At 48.2% G+C, this 17,048-nt stretch overlaps 1 protein-coding gene across 2 annotated transcripts in view; it reads left to right on the top strand.

The window, feature by feature from the left end:
* The first annotated feature begins 222 nt into the window (after window positions 1-222).
* LOC133119159 (stromal membrane-associated protein 1-like) overlaps window positions 223-17,048 on the top strand; it is a 62,080-nt gene continuing 45,254 nt past the window's right edge. Inside the window, exon 1 of one of the 2 annotated variants that reach the window (XM_061229615.1) lies at window positions 223-550. In XM_061229615.1, the coding sequence (XP_061085599.1) occupies window positions 433-550 (118 nt within the window). In that variant the 5' untranslated portion in view covers window positions 223-432. The remainder of the gene's footprint in view (window positions 551-17,048) is intronic. The other variant, XM_061229624.1, reaches the window with a different exon arrangement.

Raw genomic sequence — 17,048 nt, 5'->3', positions numbered from 1 at the left:
CGTAACACATCTACATGTAAGCGTCTTATATTTTTTCTACAGTCTATGGTGTAAATATACATGAGAATTTAAAAAATAAATACAAAAAATTGAATATTTGTCCAGGAAAAAAATCTCACGACGTGCTATTCACGTTTGTTTAGACTGACTTGAATAAAACGTAGCTAGCGAATAGTTATTAGCCAGTCTGCGCCGGGGTATTTAGCTACTTTACATTACCAAGCAGGTTTATGAGTTCCAGCGATGAGACTGTTCCGGTTCCGGGTGCGTCCCGATTTCTGCCATATTTAGTGCTGCATCTGGCTTCACGGGTTCGTACTGTAGTTACGGTGCCCCGGGGAATGCTCTTCTTTTTAATACCTCTTACTTAGGCACGGTTTTTAAGGGTAAGGCTAGCGTTTCGTGACAGAAGTGTCCTACACCGGCAGAGAGATGACGACAAGATCAGAAAGGGAAAAGGCCCAGAAACTCAATGAGCAGCACCAGGCCATCCTGTCTAAAATGCTGAGGGAAGAAGACAACAAATACTGCGCCGACTGTGAGGCGAAAGGTACGACTGCCGGGAGTCGCGTGTGGCTAGCATGCTAACAGATATCTTCCACATATGTCGATATCTGTAGCTCGCAAGCTAATGCAACAAGTGAAAATATGGTTTCGAAGCTAATACAGGTTAGCCCTGTGTTGCCAGCTGTCTGGCAAAATGAAAAGCTACGCTGTTTGGTTGAAAAGATCACCAATGTCACATCTGTTTTTAATTTCATTTTATCTTAGCTCGCTAGGTAAGTGGAAAAATCTAACTAGCTAGCGAGCGACAGGGTAACGTAAGTTACTGCTTTGGGGAATAAAGAGTAGCGATTGCCATCTCAGCAGTGGGCAGAAACTGGAATATCTAGCTAGCTAGTTAGCTACTTTGCTAATGTTAGTTACCCAGTTCTGAGTCGCTGTGTAAACGCCTAGCTATTCCTGGTAGCCGGTCTTCTTAGCACATTGTATGTAGGTTGTTTTGCGCTTGTGCAGATTAAACTGAGTGAATGTGCTCGTGATTTATCCATGTCTACGACTTCCATTCATGTATCAGATTTCTATAGGACAAGTAACGAGGTAGCTAGACTAACTTAGATACCCTTTGCATATTTGATCGCTAGGTGCGGTAATTTGTGTAACTTATTCATGTGTTTTCATGAAAATTCCTTGTTGCCACTGTGGAGGGGGGGGAAGGGGAAGCCACTGGATGAATCACTGACACACACCAAGTTGTTTGCCATTGGGTACCTAACCTTACGTGTAACTTTGTCACTCGTTTGTGATATTTTATTTTACAAGTTCAACTTGTCCGAGCTGGGACTTTCCTGAAATCGGACACATTTTGCTTCTTCTTTCAGTGTATGACTATCGATACTACTATTGATGCGATTGAAATAGATTTTCAGGAAGTCATGTTGCTTGGTTGAGTCCGTGAAAGCACACAGGGAAGGGAGACACTGGATATTTCCGTCATTATTCGGGCACTGTGCCATCTTGGACAACAGCCAGTCGTGATGCCGATGGTGCTGGGCTGTAAGTGTCGACAATGTGTTGACGTGTGTGCTCTCACATCGCTGTTATCCGATTTAAACATTTTGCGTTGTGGTTTTTCATTCTTGGAAATTGGTAGCACATATTTGATAGACTACTCCCATCATCAACGCGTTTTGTAATCACAAGACGCTCCTGTTGGAAACGAGTTACCAGTGCTGCATTTCAGAACGGAATGTATATTGCTGTAGTGTTCTCCTTGATAATGCTCCTTTAATGGATTTTCAGACGATGCATCAGATCAGTCCTGGAGGGCCGCAGTCTCCGTTGGCACTTGTGGTTTCCTTTCAATCTGAAGCCAATTAAGACCTCGACAACGAGCTTTGTGGATTCTCCAGCGAATCGACAAACCGAGTCACTGTATTGTAGGCTGCATGTATAGTGTCCATTATTCAGCCACTCGCGTGAAGAGGCCGTGTTTTATTTTCCCCATTGTTCTGTTGATTGTGGGGTCTGTGTCATGCTGTGTTGACCAATGACAGGCCGTCCGTAATGGACCACTGCGAGCCTAGTCCGGTCTAGTCCAGCAAAGTGTGCTCCGTATGAGTTAATTTGATTTGCCATGAGTACTGTCTTTGCCTTGGGCGGATTCGCTGGTTAGTTCATGTTTGTTAGTCAGGGCCTGTTTTAGGCATCGGCCGTTGCCTCGGGCACCATCTGTCCAGGGGGTGCCAAACGGGTTGGCAATCGCTATCTCCAGCACAACCCCCCCACCCACTCACCACCCCAGCCCTTGGGCAGCAGAAAGGCTACAGACATGCCTGCTGTTAGTATTCTGTTCTCTGGTCAGAGCAGACCGGCACAGAACTCAGACATGCACAGCTGCTTATGTTTAGCATTTTATTTTCATAAACCCAGTGCTGTTGACTCATTAATCTGGGGAGCTGTGTCCCTGTGCCATAATTATTTCTCCTCCTCATTGCTTATAAAATTATTATTCTGTTGTTCCCTCACTTACACAATACGCAGGATGCTTAATTAGATTTCAGAGCAGTGCAGGTCTGACCATCTACCATGACTGCCACCGTACTGCATAAAAGGCACCGTAGGTTTCATTACTAAAGACAGAAAATATATAGATGCAATGTATAGCTTTATTTTGGAGAGGGGTAATATGATGTTGAAATGGCCTGTGAATACTGGGGTAACCCTATATTCTTTATGCCATTAAAACACTGCGATACTTGTGTCCCAGTGGAGTTGCAGGGCTTGCATTTATAGCCAAGAAGAGTCCAGTGGTTTTCACTGTCCCTGATGTGTTCAGGAGAGTGTTCTGTACACAACCTATCGATTGTGTGGGATTAAGAGCTTCCTGTTTGGGCTGACTGACTGCAGCCCTTCAGCTCTCATTGATTTCACGGTTGGCTTGCTGTCCAGACAAAAATATTTTCAAGGTCAACGTAAAATACCGAAAGATACCCATTCCTAAAGCAAGGTCTATTTGGTAAAAAAAAAGGCCTGGATACCTGTCACAAAGGTGGTGGCTTGTGTTCTCATGCAAAGTGTCCCCAGGCAGACAGGACGGCACCGCCCCCATGTTTGGTACATGCGTAAACACTGACGTGTACTTATTCAGGGAGAGCGAAGCTTTGAGAACACATTGGGGTAGGAGCTACCATATTTAGTCAACAAGCGCCTTGTATTAACCAATAACCATAGTAGTTCTCTATAATCTATAGAATCTAGGCAGTCATAATGAGTCAGAGGACTTCATAATTTTAAATTCTCAGTTTGCATTGTGCTGTAGATCATTACTACAGAAACTGCTGTGATCGTTGCCTGCCTTTTGCATGTTATGATGCTGTTCAAGACCAGCCAACCTTCACACCAGTGTAGTTCTAGATCTAAGCTTTAAGCACATACGAGAACACTCGAACCGGCAGCAGCTTTTGGCTGGCTGTGATGGACCGCATGTGAAAAAGCAGGTGTGTTAAACGAGACTTTCACCTGGACGGGTGACCAGACAAAGCCTGGCACCTTTAGCCTGTGTCACTGAGATGGCTAGATAACTGCACTGATTAAAACTTGGGAACCGCTCTTTGGTCCATGTTCCAGATTTGGGAGGGTTCCGGGTTTTACCCAGCTAGCTTGCTTTTTCTGTTTCTTGATACTAGCTCCTGTCACCCTTCTGCTCTGTATCTGGGGCGCACCATGCTGTAGCTGTGCTAGCCATGCTAACCTGTGTTGAGCGCACATTTGGCATAGCTGGGCGAATGTGCGTACAGCACAGCTGTAACCCGCTGTGAGTACAAAGGTTAGCATAGCTTTGTGAATGTGTGTACAGCACAACCCTAGCCTGCTGCAAGTACAAAGGTTAGCATAGCTTTGTGAGTTGTGTGTACAGCTCTAACCTGCTGTGAGCTCTACGGTTAGCATTGCTTTGTGAATGTGTGTACAGCACAGCTCTCACCTTCTGAGCCCTAAGGTTAGCATAGCTTTGTGAATGTGTGTGCAGCACAGCTCTAACCTGCTATGAGCCTGAAGGTTAGCATAGCTTAGTGAATGTATGTACAGCACAGCTCTCACCTTCTGAGCCCTAAGGTTAGCGTAGCTTTGTGAATGTGTGTGCAGCACAGCTCTAACCTGCAGTGAGCCCTAAGGTTAGCGTAGCTTTGTGAATGTGTGTGCAGCACAGCTCTAACCTGCTGTGAGCCCTAAGGTTAGCATAGCTGTGTGAATGTGTGTACAGCACAGCGCACAGACCCCCGTTCTCGCCCTGCGGTCAGCCTCCCGACGCTCACATGTTTTGCATTCTTTCAGGCTTTAGCGGGGCTAACGTCGGGCTGCCCCAGGGGGGCCGGCTCTGCATTTCATTACATTTCGACATTTCACCGTTTAGCAGACGCTCTTATCCAGAGCGGCCTGTGCCCATCGCGTTTTCACATACAGTCGATTCGCCCAGCTGGCTGTGTGCTGAAGCAGCTCAGGCTGAGTGGCTTTCTCCAGGGTGCAGCAGCAGCCCGCTGGCTGGGCGTCAAACCCACAACCCCTGAGTCACAAACCCAGTTCCCTTCCCACTGTCTTGTGCTCCATTGGCTGTGCCGAGAGTGTGTTTACAATGCAGGCCTGATGTAGACCCACACACACACACACATTCTTGCAACACACTCGTTCATGCTAGGAACGCAAGTGCCCTCATAGTAGCTGGTCGCATGTCACGCATACGTCTCTGTCACACAGATAAACGCTGGTGAGGTAGAGAACCTGCACATATCATTCATACCTGTCCCCTCTCTCCCGCTTGGTACGCGCACTCAGGAAACGGCGTAAACACCCTGACGCAACATTCGCTCTCGCGCACAGATAATTCACTACACGCCCTGTTTCTCTCCCTGCCGTATGTTCACATGCCTGTGTTAACTTTTCACACACCTCTGTTTGCGGTCACACGGCACCCTGGAAGCGACCGCTCCGTGCTTTGTGTTGTCTGGACACGAATTGATGGTTCGTTTACGCAAGACGCTGGCAATAAAAGGCCTTGAGGGCTTTGTAGAGTTGTGTAAGAAGGGCTAAGCCATGGCTAGGAGGGAGGGAAGGTGCGTGCGTGCGTGCGTGTGTGTGTATTTGCATACATGCGTGTGCATAAGTATGTGTTTTAATGTGTGTGTGTGTGTGTGTGTGTGTGTGTGTGTGTTTGTGTTTGTGTTTGTGTGTGTGTGTGTGTTTGTGTGTGTGTGTGTGTGTGTGTGTGTGAGATAGAGAGAGAAGGGTTGCCTTGCCTTCTCAGAGCTCTGCTTTATATTCTCATCGGCTGTGTCTGTGTGCCAGGCTGGAGGCCAGGAGGGATTGAACTCTGCTCTGTATTTTCTCTGTGACCTGATTAACGGGGGGGGGGGGTTTGGGGTTGGGGGTTGGGGGTTGGGGGTGTCAGGTGGTCTCTGACCTCTGGTCTTCCTCACTCTCTGTCATGTGACGGTCATGTGACGGTCATGTGGTGCCCAGCGAACCCCACTTCCTGCCCCCCCCGTAACTCTGGTCTGCTCTCCTGCATGTGAACTCCTCTTATCTGAAGGGCACCTCTCACTTGACTGGCCATGCCATCCTCATCCACATTTTCTAAAAAGGTGTGTGTGCATATGTGCGCAAGTGAGAGAGAGAGTGTTTGTGTATGTGTAGGTGTGCGCAGGTGGATAGGGGGACGCAGGTGTGTGTGTGGGGTACGGCAGTGTTGTAAGTGCATTAAAGCTCATTACAGAGAGAACGAAGCAAAAGCCTGACTTAGGCCTTGCTGGTCAAAACGTTGCAAGAATAAACCTGTTGGAGCAAAAATTCAGCGTGCGGATCTCTTCCTTCTCTGATAATTGAAATAGTTTGTCCTGCACCTGGTCCCTACTTGGGTTGGATTTGCACAACAGCCTTTTTTTTTTTTTCTTTGCTCAAAGCTTATTACCCCCTACACCCTATATCTGGTGTACAGAATTGGGCCTTTACACCCCCTTAAACCGAGAGTGTCAGCCAGGCTGGATTTCTGGGGCTGAGCAATGTGCCAACACTGCCCTGCTCATTAAGAGCACAATCCAGTGCACAACACTGCCTGAGATCAGCAGTGCATGCTGGGATCGAATCCGTCAGTGAGGTCTGCGTGGGTGTCTCCAGGAGCATGCTGGGAGATTTTTTTTTTTTTTTTTTTAAAGCACAGCTTGCTTCCGTTTTTTATTCTTAGATGTGTTGATGAATTGCGGCTCGCTGCCAGGAATGAAAGCCGGCCTCCGTGCCAGATGCGCTACCAGTACTTTTGTTGTGTCGTCGTACTCTGAATTCCCTCGTGGCCACAGTGCCTTAGCGTAGCTGCATTGGTCGTCAGCAGAGACTGGAGAGGGAGTGTACTTGGCTGCATTTGCGTAGCCCTGGGGAAAGCATTTTGGGCAAGTTTACCGGTGCCGCCATGTTGTACAGTTTGGGGCCAGAGACACAGTGCATTCTGGAAACCAGAGAGAGAGTGACGTAATCTGTCCCTGAGTCTTCCACAAAGTATTGCTTTATTGTCCTAATAACACAAACTTAAAGAAAATCGGCAGATGGGGAGGCATTAAATGGTAAAAGGCATTAGATGAAGAAACACAGATAGCGACTGTTCTCTGGGGGGAAAAACGTATTGACTTTGTATTTTGAGAATTGTACAATTGGACTTTATATTGAAAACGGGTCTGAATGACCTATTCTGGAGCCAACCGCAGCGATAGTGAGCACAGTCTCTCAGCATGACCAGGAAATGAGCTTTAGAAAAGAATCCTGGGTTTGGCTGTTTGGTTGATTGTTTTGGCTCGATGAAAGATGGGCTCTGATGGGCTCTGAGGTGAGTGTGACTGAGGCCGATCCAGGATCAGTGTTTTTGAGCCTCTGCTCCTTGGGGAAGGTTTGTTGGGGGTGCTGATCCAGGATCAGTGTTTTTGAGTCTCTGTTCCTTAGGGGGAAGGCTTGCTGGGGGTGCAGATGAGGGTGAGTGTGACAGAGGCTGATCCAGGATCAGTGTTTTTGAGTCTGCTCCTTGGGGAAGGCTTGTTGGGGGCGCTGATCCAGGATCATTGTTTTTGAGTCTCTGCTTCTTGGGGGAGGCTTGTTGGGGGTGCAGACAGGGGTGAGTGTGACAGGCTGATCCAGGATCAGTGATTTGAGCCTCTGCTCCTTGGGGAAGGTTTGTTGGGGGTGCTGATCCAGGATCAGTGTTTTTGAGTCTCTTCCTTAGGGGAAGGCTTGCTGGGGGTGCAGATGAGGGTGAGTGTGACAGAGGCTGGTCCAGGATCAGTGTTTTTGAGTCTGCTCCTTGGGGAAGGTTTGTTGGGGTGCCGATCCAGGATCAGTGTTTTTCAGTCTCTGTTCCTTAGGGGAAGGCTTGCTGGGGGTGCAGATGAGGATGAGTGTGACAGAGGCTGATCCAGGATCAGTGTTTTTCAGTCTCTGTTCCTTAGGCTTGCTGGGGGTGCAGATGAGGGTGAGTGTGACAGAGGCTGATCCAGGATCAGTGTTCCTCAGTCTCTCTTCCTTAGGGGAAGGCTTGCTGGGGGTGCTGACAGGGACGGCTGAAGGGTGTAATTCCATCCCTGCTCTTTCGGCACGCTTTTCCACTCGGCTGTGGGGCATGGAAAGAAATGCATCACCATTGTTTTCACCCTGTAGCGCTTGATTCTGGGGATTGGAAATTTAATTTAATTTGTTATTTAGCTGACGCTTTTGTCCAAAGTGATTTATAGTTTATTAGACTAAGCAGGGGACAATCCCCCCTGGAGCAATGCAGGGTTAAGGGCTTTGCTGAAGGGTTCGACAGGGATCCCTGTCATATACCTTGGCCACTAGGCTACAGGCTGGAAGTGGTATACATCTTATCATGTGAAATGTGTTAAGGGAGTGAATTTACTCTCGACTCTTACTTGCAGCTATTTTGGTATCGCATCAAATTAATCCATTATTTATTACCACTGTTCCAATTCAGGGTCATTGGGTGGGGCGGATCCCAGGACGCATTGGGTGCAGGACAGAGGAACAATGCCATTGCAGGGTGAACATGTGCAGGGTGAACATGTACATGTATACACACACACACACACACACACACACACACACACACACTCGTGTGTATCTCCTGTCCACCATTCCTTCGGACTGTGGGGGGAAACTGGAGTACCTGGAGGAAGCCCATGCAAACTCCAAATAAAATTATTTGTCGTGGTCGTCGTCATCATCACTCCTGCAGTTAAACAAACTACAGCCAGGTGAACATATGTTGTGTGATTTTGTGCGCAGTTTGATGCAGTTGGGCTGTCGGTCTGTGAGAACGTGTCCAGGGCTGCTCGAGCACTCTGAACCTTCCGGAAGCAGCCGGGAACACTGCACAGCTGTATCCTGTTGGCACGTAGCTATATCACTGCCAGAACAATCGTTTCACTGGCGGTACACACCGCCTGACACTGAGCAGGTGACTTGGGAGAGGTCAAATATGATTCCCGTTTGCAGCTACTGAGACACTTAACTTGTTCACTTGTTAACTGTGCTCTAACCTGAGCTAAGGTCATGGTGTGTACTCTGCTTAGGCACATTTAGGGGAACTTTCCTACAGTGAAAACAGTTGCTGAAGGTCTTGGCTTTGTCATTTTTCAAATGTCTGGTTGTTCAATCTTTGGTTTGAATACCTGGGACAGGGGAAAACCTGTTACGGCGGTTGGTCACACCTAAAGTGTTGTCTTGTTAAGTCCAGTCATTCCATAAATACCTGTGACATGTTGAAATTAAGGCTTACCCCCAGTAGGCATGCTGTAGTTTTTGTTTTGGTTAATAATAAAAAAAACGGGTTTCAAAACCATGTTCTTGCGTAAGCAGGTATGAGTGAATGCGTGTATCCGCGCTATGGTTAATCCTCGCTCTACTTTCGTTCCTGGCGACTGTAAGGAGACACTCCCGGTAACGTTTCATTGTTCGCTTGCAGAAGCCAAGCGCGCTCCAGAAAGCCGAGGCACGGTGACTCGTCACTTCTTCCTGTTCGCCCCTCCCTTCCTGTTCTCGCTCCTCACTCGCGGCCCTTGCGATGCGCTCTTATCCCCGCTGATTAAACGCGGCGGTTTTCCTTCAGCAACCGGCTCGTCGGGCAAGCCCATTTCTCAGCGTCCTGTCAGCGGTTGTTTTTGAAAAACGCCGTCGATGGTGCATGAGTCATGTGCGTCCGGGCTCTCCCTGACAGCCGTCCAGACGGTCTTTTACCTTGAAGCGCCGTTCGTTCAGCACTGGGCATTATGGGTAAACAAGCCTGCCTGTCTCAGTCGTTAAAGTGATGAAGACAGAATTGTCCAAGGTCATCTGCTTTCATTACTGTTCAGTAATACAAATATTTATTTATTTTAAGATCATATTATGAATTTAATGGGAATACATGAACTGCAATTAATTGTATGTTGTGACTGTAGAGATGAGGCTTGCCAATAATTGTCAAGTACATTGGCCTTTCAGTTAATTCACACAACAAACCGTTTTCAGCACCAGGACCTAATAATAACAAAATTGTATAATTTTGCATGGAGTGCAAGTTGGACTAAGCAGCCTGTAGTTTAATAATTTGTTGTGGTAATCTCATTCACTATGTGCTCTTGGATATAGGTAATTTCATGCTTACTCAACCAGAAATGGGACATTTTGTAGCCCTTTTAGTTTTTGCTGTAGGGTTCACCATAGGGCTTTCAGGGACACTGATTTTAAAAATGCTGCTCATTTTGTTTTCTCTTCTGACCTTTGACCTGGAAAAGGTAAGCCGTAAACAGGAAAGGGGCCTTAACCTAAAAAATCCCCTTGTGCTCATGTTTTACGCTGCACTCATGCACCGCAAGCATTTTGTTTCACTTGTATGAACAAATCTTTTGAGAAAAGACGGAAATAAAATTGCCAGACAAGGCTCTTATCCTGTAGGGGATTCACTTCCCAAAATGTTGCTTTTGCTCGAAGGGCCGTGGTTTCAGATCTTCTAAACATTTGCAAACACTTTCATTTTGTGTCGTCCCAATTCCATGGGAATTCTAAATTGTAACACATTAGTCAAGTGAAAGTCTTTGGTTAAAAACCTTATTTGGAGTGGTTTCATTTGTCATGCTGTATTTGGTGTGACACTACATTTCCTTTTCCAACCTAAACTGCTAGCTAATGAAAGTGCACTGTGTGGTGAGAATGGAAGGGAGCTTTGTGTGTTCTAGTGCTGCCTGGCGCCTCTGGGATGTGAAACAATGTTCATGCGTGTGCTCTTCTAGCCTGGGGGGGAAATGACGAAATGTGTTCTGTGCGTCACGGCATGCAAACACGATGTGAATATGCGCTCTTCTCTCCAGGGAAGTCTCTCTTCACCCCTTACGTTCCGGGAGAGTCTTCTTCTCCCGGGATTTGGAAATTGGGGGAATTGGCGTGTTGTGCATTTTATGGTCCTTTGACATGTTCCTGGGGGAAAGTGCGTTTGACAGGTTGCATCCTGTAGTCTAGCAGCTAACGCGCTTGTTCGGGAACCGGGAGGTTGATGGTTCAAGCCCAAGGGTAGCGATGATAAGATCCACACAGCTGTTCAGCCCTTAGCCAAAGCCCTTAACTCCACATTGCGTGGGGATTGTCCCCCTGCTTAGTCTAATGAATTGTAACTTGGTTTGACTGAAATAAATAATAAAGAAAATAATTAACTATTTTTTTAGGTTGAGGAACTCTGATCCAGAATGACTGTGATACTGCTCTTTGTTCTATGGATTGTCTTGGGCTGAGGTGTGTGTTTTCACCTTGGATTATTCTACCCAAAAGTGATGTGTGTGTGTGTAGTTCTCTGGTCAAGTCCAAACTGCAGCACCATCACACGATTTTACTTCCTTAGCCTCCAAACGTGTGCTCACATACCCCATACAGCCACTGGGTGGAGACAGAGATCTGTAGCATGGGGAGGTTTTTGACAGAATATGGCTTTTTGTGATTTATCTCTGCTCGAGTGATATCTGAAATTGTGTATAGAACACATTTCGTGAAAGAATTGGCACATTGCGAGCGTGCCGAAATGCGAGAATTCTGTCCTCGCGTTCGGGACGAGAAAGGAAAAGGATGGAATTGGAAGTGGAAACGGATCACGGTCCTTCTGCTCTGTGAACCGAAGCACGAGCTAGCCGGACTGCCTCTTCCCGTCTGCGAGTGGCTCCATTTCGGTTTGTTCGGTTTGTTCATTTGTTCAATTTGTTTAGTGGCCTTTGTCTATCTGCCGTTCGTGTTCTCTATCGTGCAGCCCGGCTGACTGCGGGCGGACGGCTCCTGGCTGTGTGTGCGTGTCTTGCACTGCACAGCCAGGGTGAGTTCTCAGGGGACAGCTAATAGACTCTGCCGCGCTACCTCATTTACAGAGCGTCACTCACAATTGGAGTTGACTGCTGGGATGTAAAGAAGGGGGTTTATCTAAGGGGCCATGTTACTTTACATTCCTCCCACCCGCAATCACTGGACCCCAATCGCGTGAGTGTGTGCGTGCGTGCGTGCGCTCCCTCCACAGTTTTGTAAATGGGACATTTTCCTGCTTTCCTGTAATGCCTCTCTGTGTCGGTGTGTCTAAAAAGCACTATACAATTAAAGTGGGATTGAACTGAATTTATTTTTGTTGCGGAAAAGACTAACACCTCCGCACCTCCCCGTTTGTGTGAGGAGAACGGCTGTCTCCTGTTATGCCTCTGGGAGAGACCTGTACTCTCACCTTAAAGTACCGAGCAGACGAAATGGGCTCCAGATAGCGTTGGAAATGGAGTTTTAATTGGGCTGAGACAAATATATCACAGTGCATTAATTTTTAAAATAAACGATGCTCGCACCCTTTCTCTCCCTCTCTCTGTTCTGTCTCTCTGTTTCTATATTTAGGCTTTAATATATATGTGTCTATATATATCTATATATTATTTCTTCATGGATTATTTGCACAGGATGGCTACCTCAAGAAACAAAAAGAACGAATGTGTTTCATTATTTTCTGCCACATGCAGGTGTGTGTTGTAAAATGGTTGAATAATAGGCTTTCAGAGGTGGAACAATGGGGGCCGCTTTCAGCTTCTCTCCTGCTTTAGTAGCGTAGAGTCTGTATATGCATTGAGGATAACAATCTCAATTCAATTCTCAATGCTCTTAAGCAACGTCACGTCCACTTAATTTCCTGTCCTTGATGGGGCCGTCATGGTCTGAATCGCTGCTGCTTCACCCTCAGTGCACTAGGGGGCGCTGTGTGTGTGTGCGTGAACATTAACCCGGCCACTGGGAAGAAGAGAATGGCTGGATAAATGGTTTCCAGAACCACTGGCCTCTTAACCGTAGATCAGCCGTCATCAAATCTGGACCTTGAATCCAAATCTGGCCATGGTTTTGTTTTCGCCCAGCCAGGTACTCACATTAGTCTGGCCAATCAGTAGCACTGTCTTCACACCTGACTCCCAGGTAAAGGGATGATGGAAAACTAGCAGATCTCGGACCTCGAGGCCTTTGTAGGAGCTAGAAGTCGAAGTTAGGAACCCTTTTTTGCAAATCTTTCCTTTAAACAAGAAAATATTATCGCGTGACATGTAATTGGTCTTGTGGATCTGCCTCTCCCCATCTGCCTCTCATCTGCCACGTCTGTACCTGACGTGTCCTCAAACTTTAAAGGAGGAACGACTTTCCATCTTACTGATTCATGTTTTCTCAATTTTCTGGTCTTCTTTTTTTTTTTTTTTCTTTCTTTTCTTTTTCTTGCCTCTCCTGATGGGTGGAGCTAGCAGTAGAAAAAAGGAGAAAAATAATTATGGTGCCAACGTAAGATTCGCATCCTGTCGTGAGTTGTGTTAGTCCTGTGAACAAAACCACCGATAAGTCTGCCAAATAGATAATGAATACAATTAACTGAGAACACAAGGCCCTTTCTGAATTCTGGATAAGAAAAGATTTGCAGATTTGCGGTATTTGTTTAGAAATTATCCTAAAAATACTGCAGTCTATTGCACATTTTTATCTACAAATTGTATTCATGAGCCAAAACCCACACCATGCGGGCATGGAGAAAGAGTAGGGAGGCCACAGAAGGACGTGGTGGGGGTGTGGATTGTGGATGCAGCAGACTCTCTCTCCTCTGGGGGCTGAACTGTCCTGGCCTGCAGTCTGAGCTGGGGACGCACTGCTGCTGCCGCAGGTACTGTTTACTGCAATGCCCTCCGCCACAGCCATGTCCCTCTGACCGCCACCGCTCTGTGTGTGTGTGTGTGTGTGTGTGTGTGTGTGTGTGTGTGTGTGTGTGAGTGTGTGAGTGTGTGAGTGTGTGAGTGTGTGAGTGTGTGAGTGTGTGAGTGTGTGAGAGAGTGAGAGAGTGCGTTTCTGTGTGAGTGTGTGAGTGTGTGTGTGAGTGTGAGCTTCTGTGTGTGAGTGTGTGAGTGTGTGAGAGTGTGAGCTTCTGTGTGTGAGTGTGACCTCATACAGTACATACTCTCCCCTCACAGCATGTGAAGCCCCAGCAGAGCATCCAACCTGAAGAGGAAGTGTAGGTGTTTGATTGGGATTGAGTGTGTGAGAGTCAGTGCTGTGAGCCACACACACACACACACACACACACACACACACACACACACACACGGACTCCACACTGGCTTGCTGTCTGTGGCCCCTGGCCCTCGGCGGGACACGTGCGCTGTGTACTCATCATGTTTGCTCTGGAGCCCCATTACCTAAATGCCCTCTGCGGTGTTGGAGCACTCACTGTAGATGCTCCGGTGTGACATCACGCCCTGGTCTCCACAGTAATGTTCTCCATTTCATTACAAAAAAAAAGTTCATTATTTCTGCCTCTAATCTCTTCATAATTTCCTCATTACTCTCTCTCTGTTTGCAACCTGCATAATTCTAATCATCTTAGATTTGAATTATTAATGTGTGTGTGTGTGTGTGTGAGGTGTGTGCGGTTTGTGTGTGTGTGCAGGACTGGGCTGTCGTTTCTGTTCTTTTCTGATGGTGAATTCATTGAGCATAGAGCCTGACGGTTATGGAAGCGCACACGCAGCCAGAATCAATCTCCCGCCCGCCGCAGGCTGCTATTTCTCAGCGATGTTCGCGGTACCGCGTCGTTTCTGATCAGGCTCCGGAGCGATGGCTGTTTCGGTGTGCGCCCCTGGTCGGGGTCCACCAGGCGAGGATGGTTCTGCTCCGGGAACGGCACGGTTTGGGGGGTACGGAACATTCATACCCCCCAAAATCAACCCAACGGCAGAGCCGACCTGTGACTGGGTTCATTAGGGGGGTCGGAATGGCCTTCACCCTTTAAGCTGTGAGGTCACAAACATGTGACATGTGTTTCGTTAGGATTTTATTGATACCGATACCGATACCAATACCGATACTCCTGATCGGTTCCGGTATTTATCAATACTCTTATCGATACCACGGTGTGTAATTTAGTGTATAAAATAAAGACGTTACAAGATGGTAAAAGATTCAATAGTTTTTTATTACCACAAGGGGGTAACACCAGCAACATCATTAAACAACTTACAGCACCTGCTTTTTAAGCCCTTAGCAAGTCAACATGTGCAGTGCGAGGTATGTCAAAAAAACGAGACGACATATTGACTACTAGAGAAAACAACGGGGCGCTGCGTCATAACCTGTCGACGGCAGCAGTGTCATAATTATGCGACGGTTAGGTAGACTCTTAAAAAAAATACTGAAAACAGTATCATTTGTCCAGAATCTTTAGCGGTACTCTGGTACCGACCAATTAGGAACCGGTACCAAAAAAATACCGGTTCTCGGTACACATCCCTAGATATGACCGTTCTTAACTGAACATTCTAATGCTGATAGTAAGCATCACTACTGGGAATTCAAAGCTATGGAGTTCCAGAACACTGATTCCATCCAGAAATCCTCCTCTTTGAAGGGTTGAGGGAAAAATGGAATGAGGGAAGCGGACGCGTGTTCCGAATTCTACAATTTAATTCTCCCCGGGGACAGAAGCGAGCTAGCCAGGAGGGCATATCCCCACGGCGTGGCAGCTGGTGTTGAGGTACACTGTCGCCTCGGTAGGCGCACCTCAGTTTATTAGCGGTTTTATATTGCCTGGCCTCCCCGCCGCTCGTTGGCGTTTGCGCCGGCGCAGGTGTGCACGCCGCGTACGCACCGCGGAGCCGCGGAGCGCGACGGGAAGTGATGCGCACGTGCCGACTTTGACGGCAGTCCTTGAGAAGTTGTGGCTCTGAAGCTGGGTTAAACCGGCGCAGACGGGGGCGACGGCTTTGATCGGAGCGAGCGGCGCGCGGCGGAGCCTCTCGTCTACCCGCTCCGTCTCCCGCGTGTCACCTTCACAAAGGGCCGCGTGATTAATGTCGGGACGTTCCCGCTCTGTCAGCTGTCAGTTCGGAGTCGTCCGCTGAATCGATACTGACAGCGGAACAGATGTTGGCACGCCGCGTGTGATTAATCGCGGCCCTGGAAGCGGGGGGAGGGTGTAGGGGCCAGGCGGGGAGCAAGGTGACCAGGCCCCCGGGCCCCAGAGTGGAGGGGCCTGGTGAGGCCGCTCTGGGTTTGGGGCGGGGCTGTGCGGGTGGGGGTTTGGGGCGGGGCTGTGCAGGTGGGGGTTTGGGGCGGGGCTGTGCAGGTGGGGGGTTTAGGGCTGTGCAGGTGGGGGTTTGGGGCGGGGCTGTGCAGGTGGGGGGTTTAGGGCTGTGCAGGTGGGGGTTTGGGGCGGGGCTGTGCAGGTGGGGGGTTTAGGGCTGTGCAGGTGGGGGGTTTAGGGCTGTGCAGGTGGGGGTTTGGGGCTCATTCCAGTCACTTATTACTTATTTTCCTTGCTTGTTGCTCCATCCCTCGGGAGAGGTGAGAGAAGGAAGTGGAGACGGGAGAATCAAGACCGTAAATTAGGCGACTGGAATGTCCTCGCTCTTTCACACGTGGGTTTGAAAGCACGTCAGTTACAGACGTGGCATACGCGTGCCAGGTGGGGAGAGGTCTGACCACAGGCTTGATCATTTATGTCATGCATTTTCGGAAAAATACTTTGACAAACGATGCGCTCATCTTTTCCTGCCAGACTTCGATCGATTTCCTGGTCGGGCAAGGAACGAGGAGAAAAAAGTGGTTGGAATGAGCCCTTGCTATCCCCCCTCCTCCGCCAGTCTTACCCCATAATCTAGTCCCATTGCTGCCAGAACCTCCATCAGTGAATGTGTGCTGGTTAAAAAAATGTTCTGTTGTGAAGCTGGAATGGAAATTGGCTTGTCATCAGCTTATTGAGTGTTTATGTGGTTATGGGCGAGTTCTTTTTTTGGGAACAAACGACACTCGCAGCATTAAAAACCTAATAAATAAAGACCTTAGGCATTATAAGCAAGGTCGATGAGGAAGGTTTGCCGCTCCTGACCAGCAAATCAGACGCTCACAGCTGGCCCTCAGTTTCTGTTGAGCAGGGCTGCCCAACCCTGCTCCTGGAGATCTACCATCCTGAAGGTCTTCACTCTAACCTTAACACAGCACACCTCATTCAACTGCTAGAGCAGGGCTGCCCAACCCTGCTCCTGGAGATCTACCATCCTGAAGGTCTTCACTCTAACCTTAACACAGCACACCTCATTCAACTGCTAGAGCAGGGCTGCCCAACCCTGTACCTGGAGATCTACCATCCTGAAGGTCTTCACTCTAACCTTAACACAGCACACCTCATTCAACTGCTAGAGCAGGGCTGCCCAACCCTGCTCCTGGGGATCCTGAAGGTCTTCACTCTAACCTTAACACAGCACGCCTCATAAACTGCTAGAGCAGGGCTGCCCAACCCTGCTCCTGGGGATCCTGAAGGTCTTCACTCTAACGTTAACACAGCACGCCTCATTCAACTGCTAGAGCAGGGCTGCCCAACCCTGTACCTGGGGATCCTGAAGGTCTTCACTCTAACCTTAACACAGCACACCTCATTCAACTGCTAGAGCAGGGCTGCCCAACCCTGTACCTGGGGATCCTGAAGGTCTTCACTCTAACCTTAA

This window comes from Conger conger, chromosome 2 (genome assembly GCF_963514075.1).
Source record: "Conger conger chromosome 2, fConCon1.1, whole genome shotgun sequence".
NCBI classification, from domain to species: domain Eukaryota; kingdom Metazoa; phylum Chordata; class Actinopteri; order Anguilliformes; family Congridae; genus Conger; species Conger conger.
The sequence above is the reverse complement of the archived record's forward strand: the minus strand, read 5'-3'. Positions and strand labels throughout refer to the sequence as shown.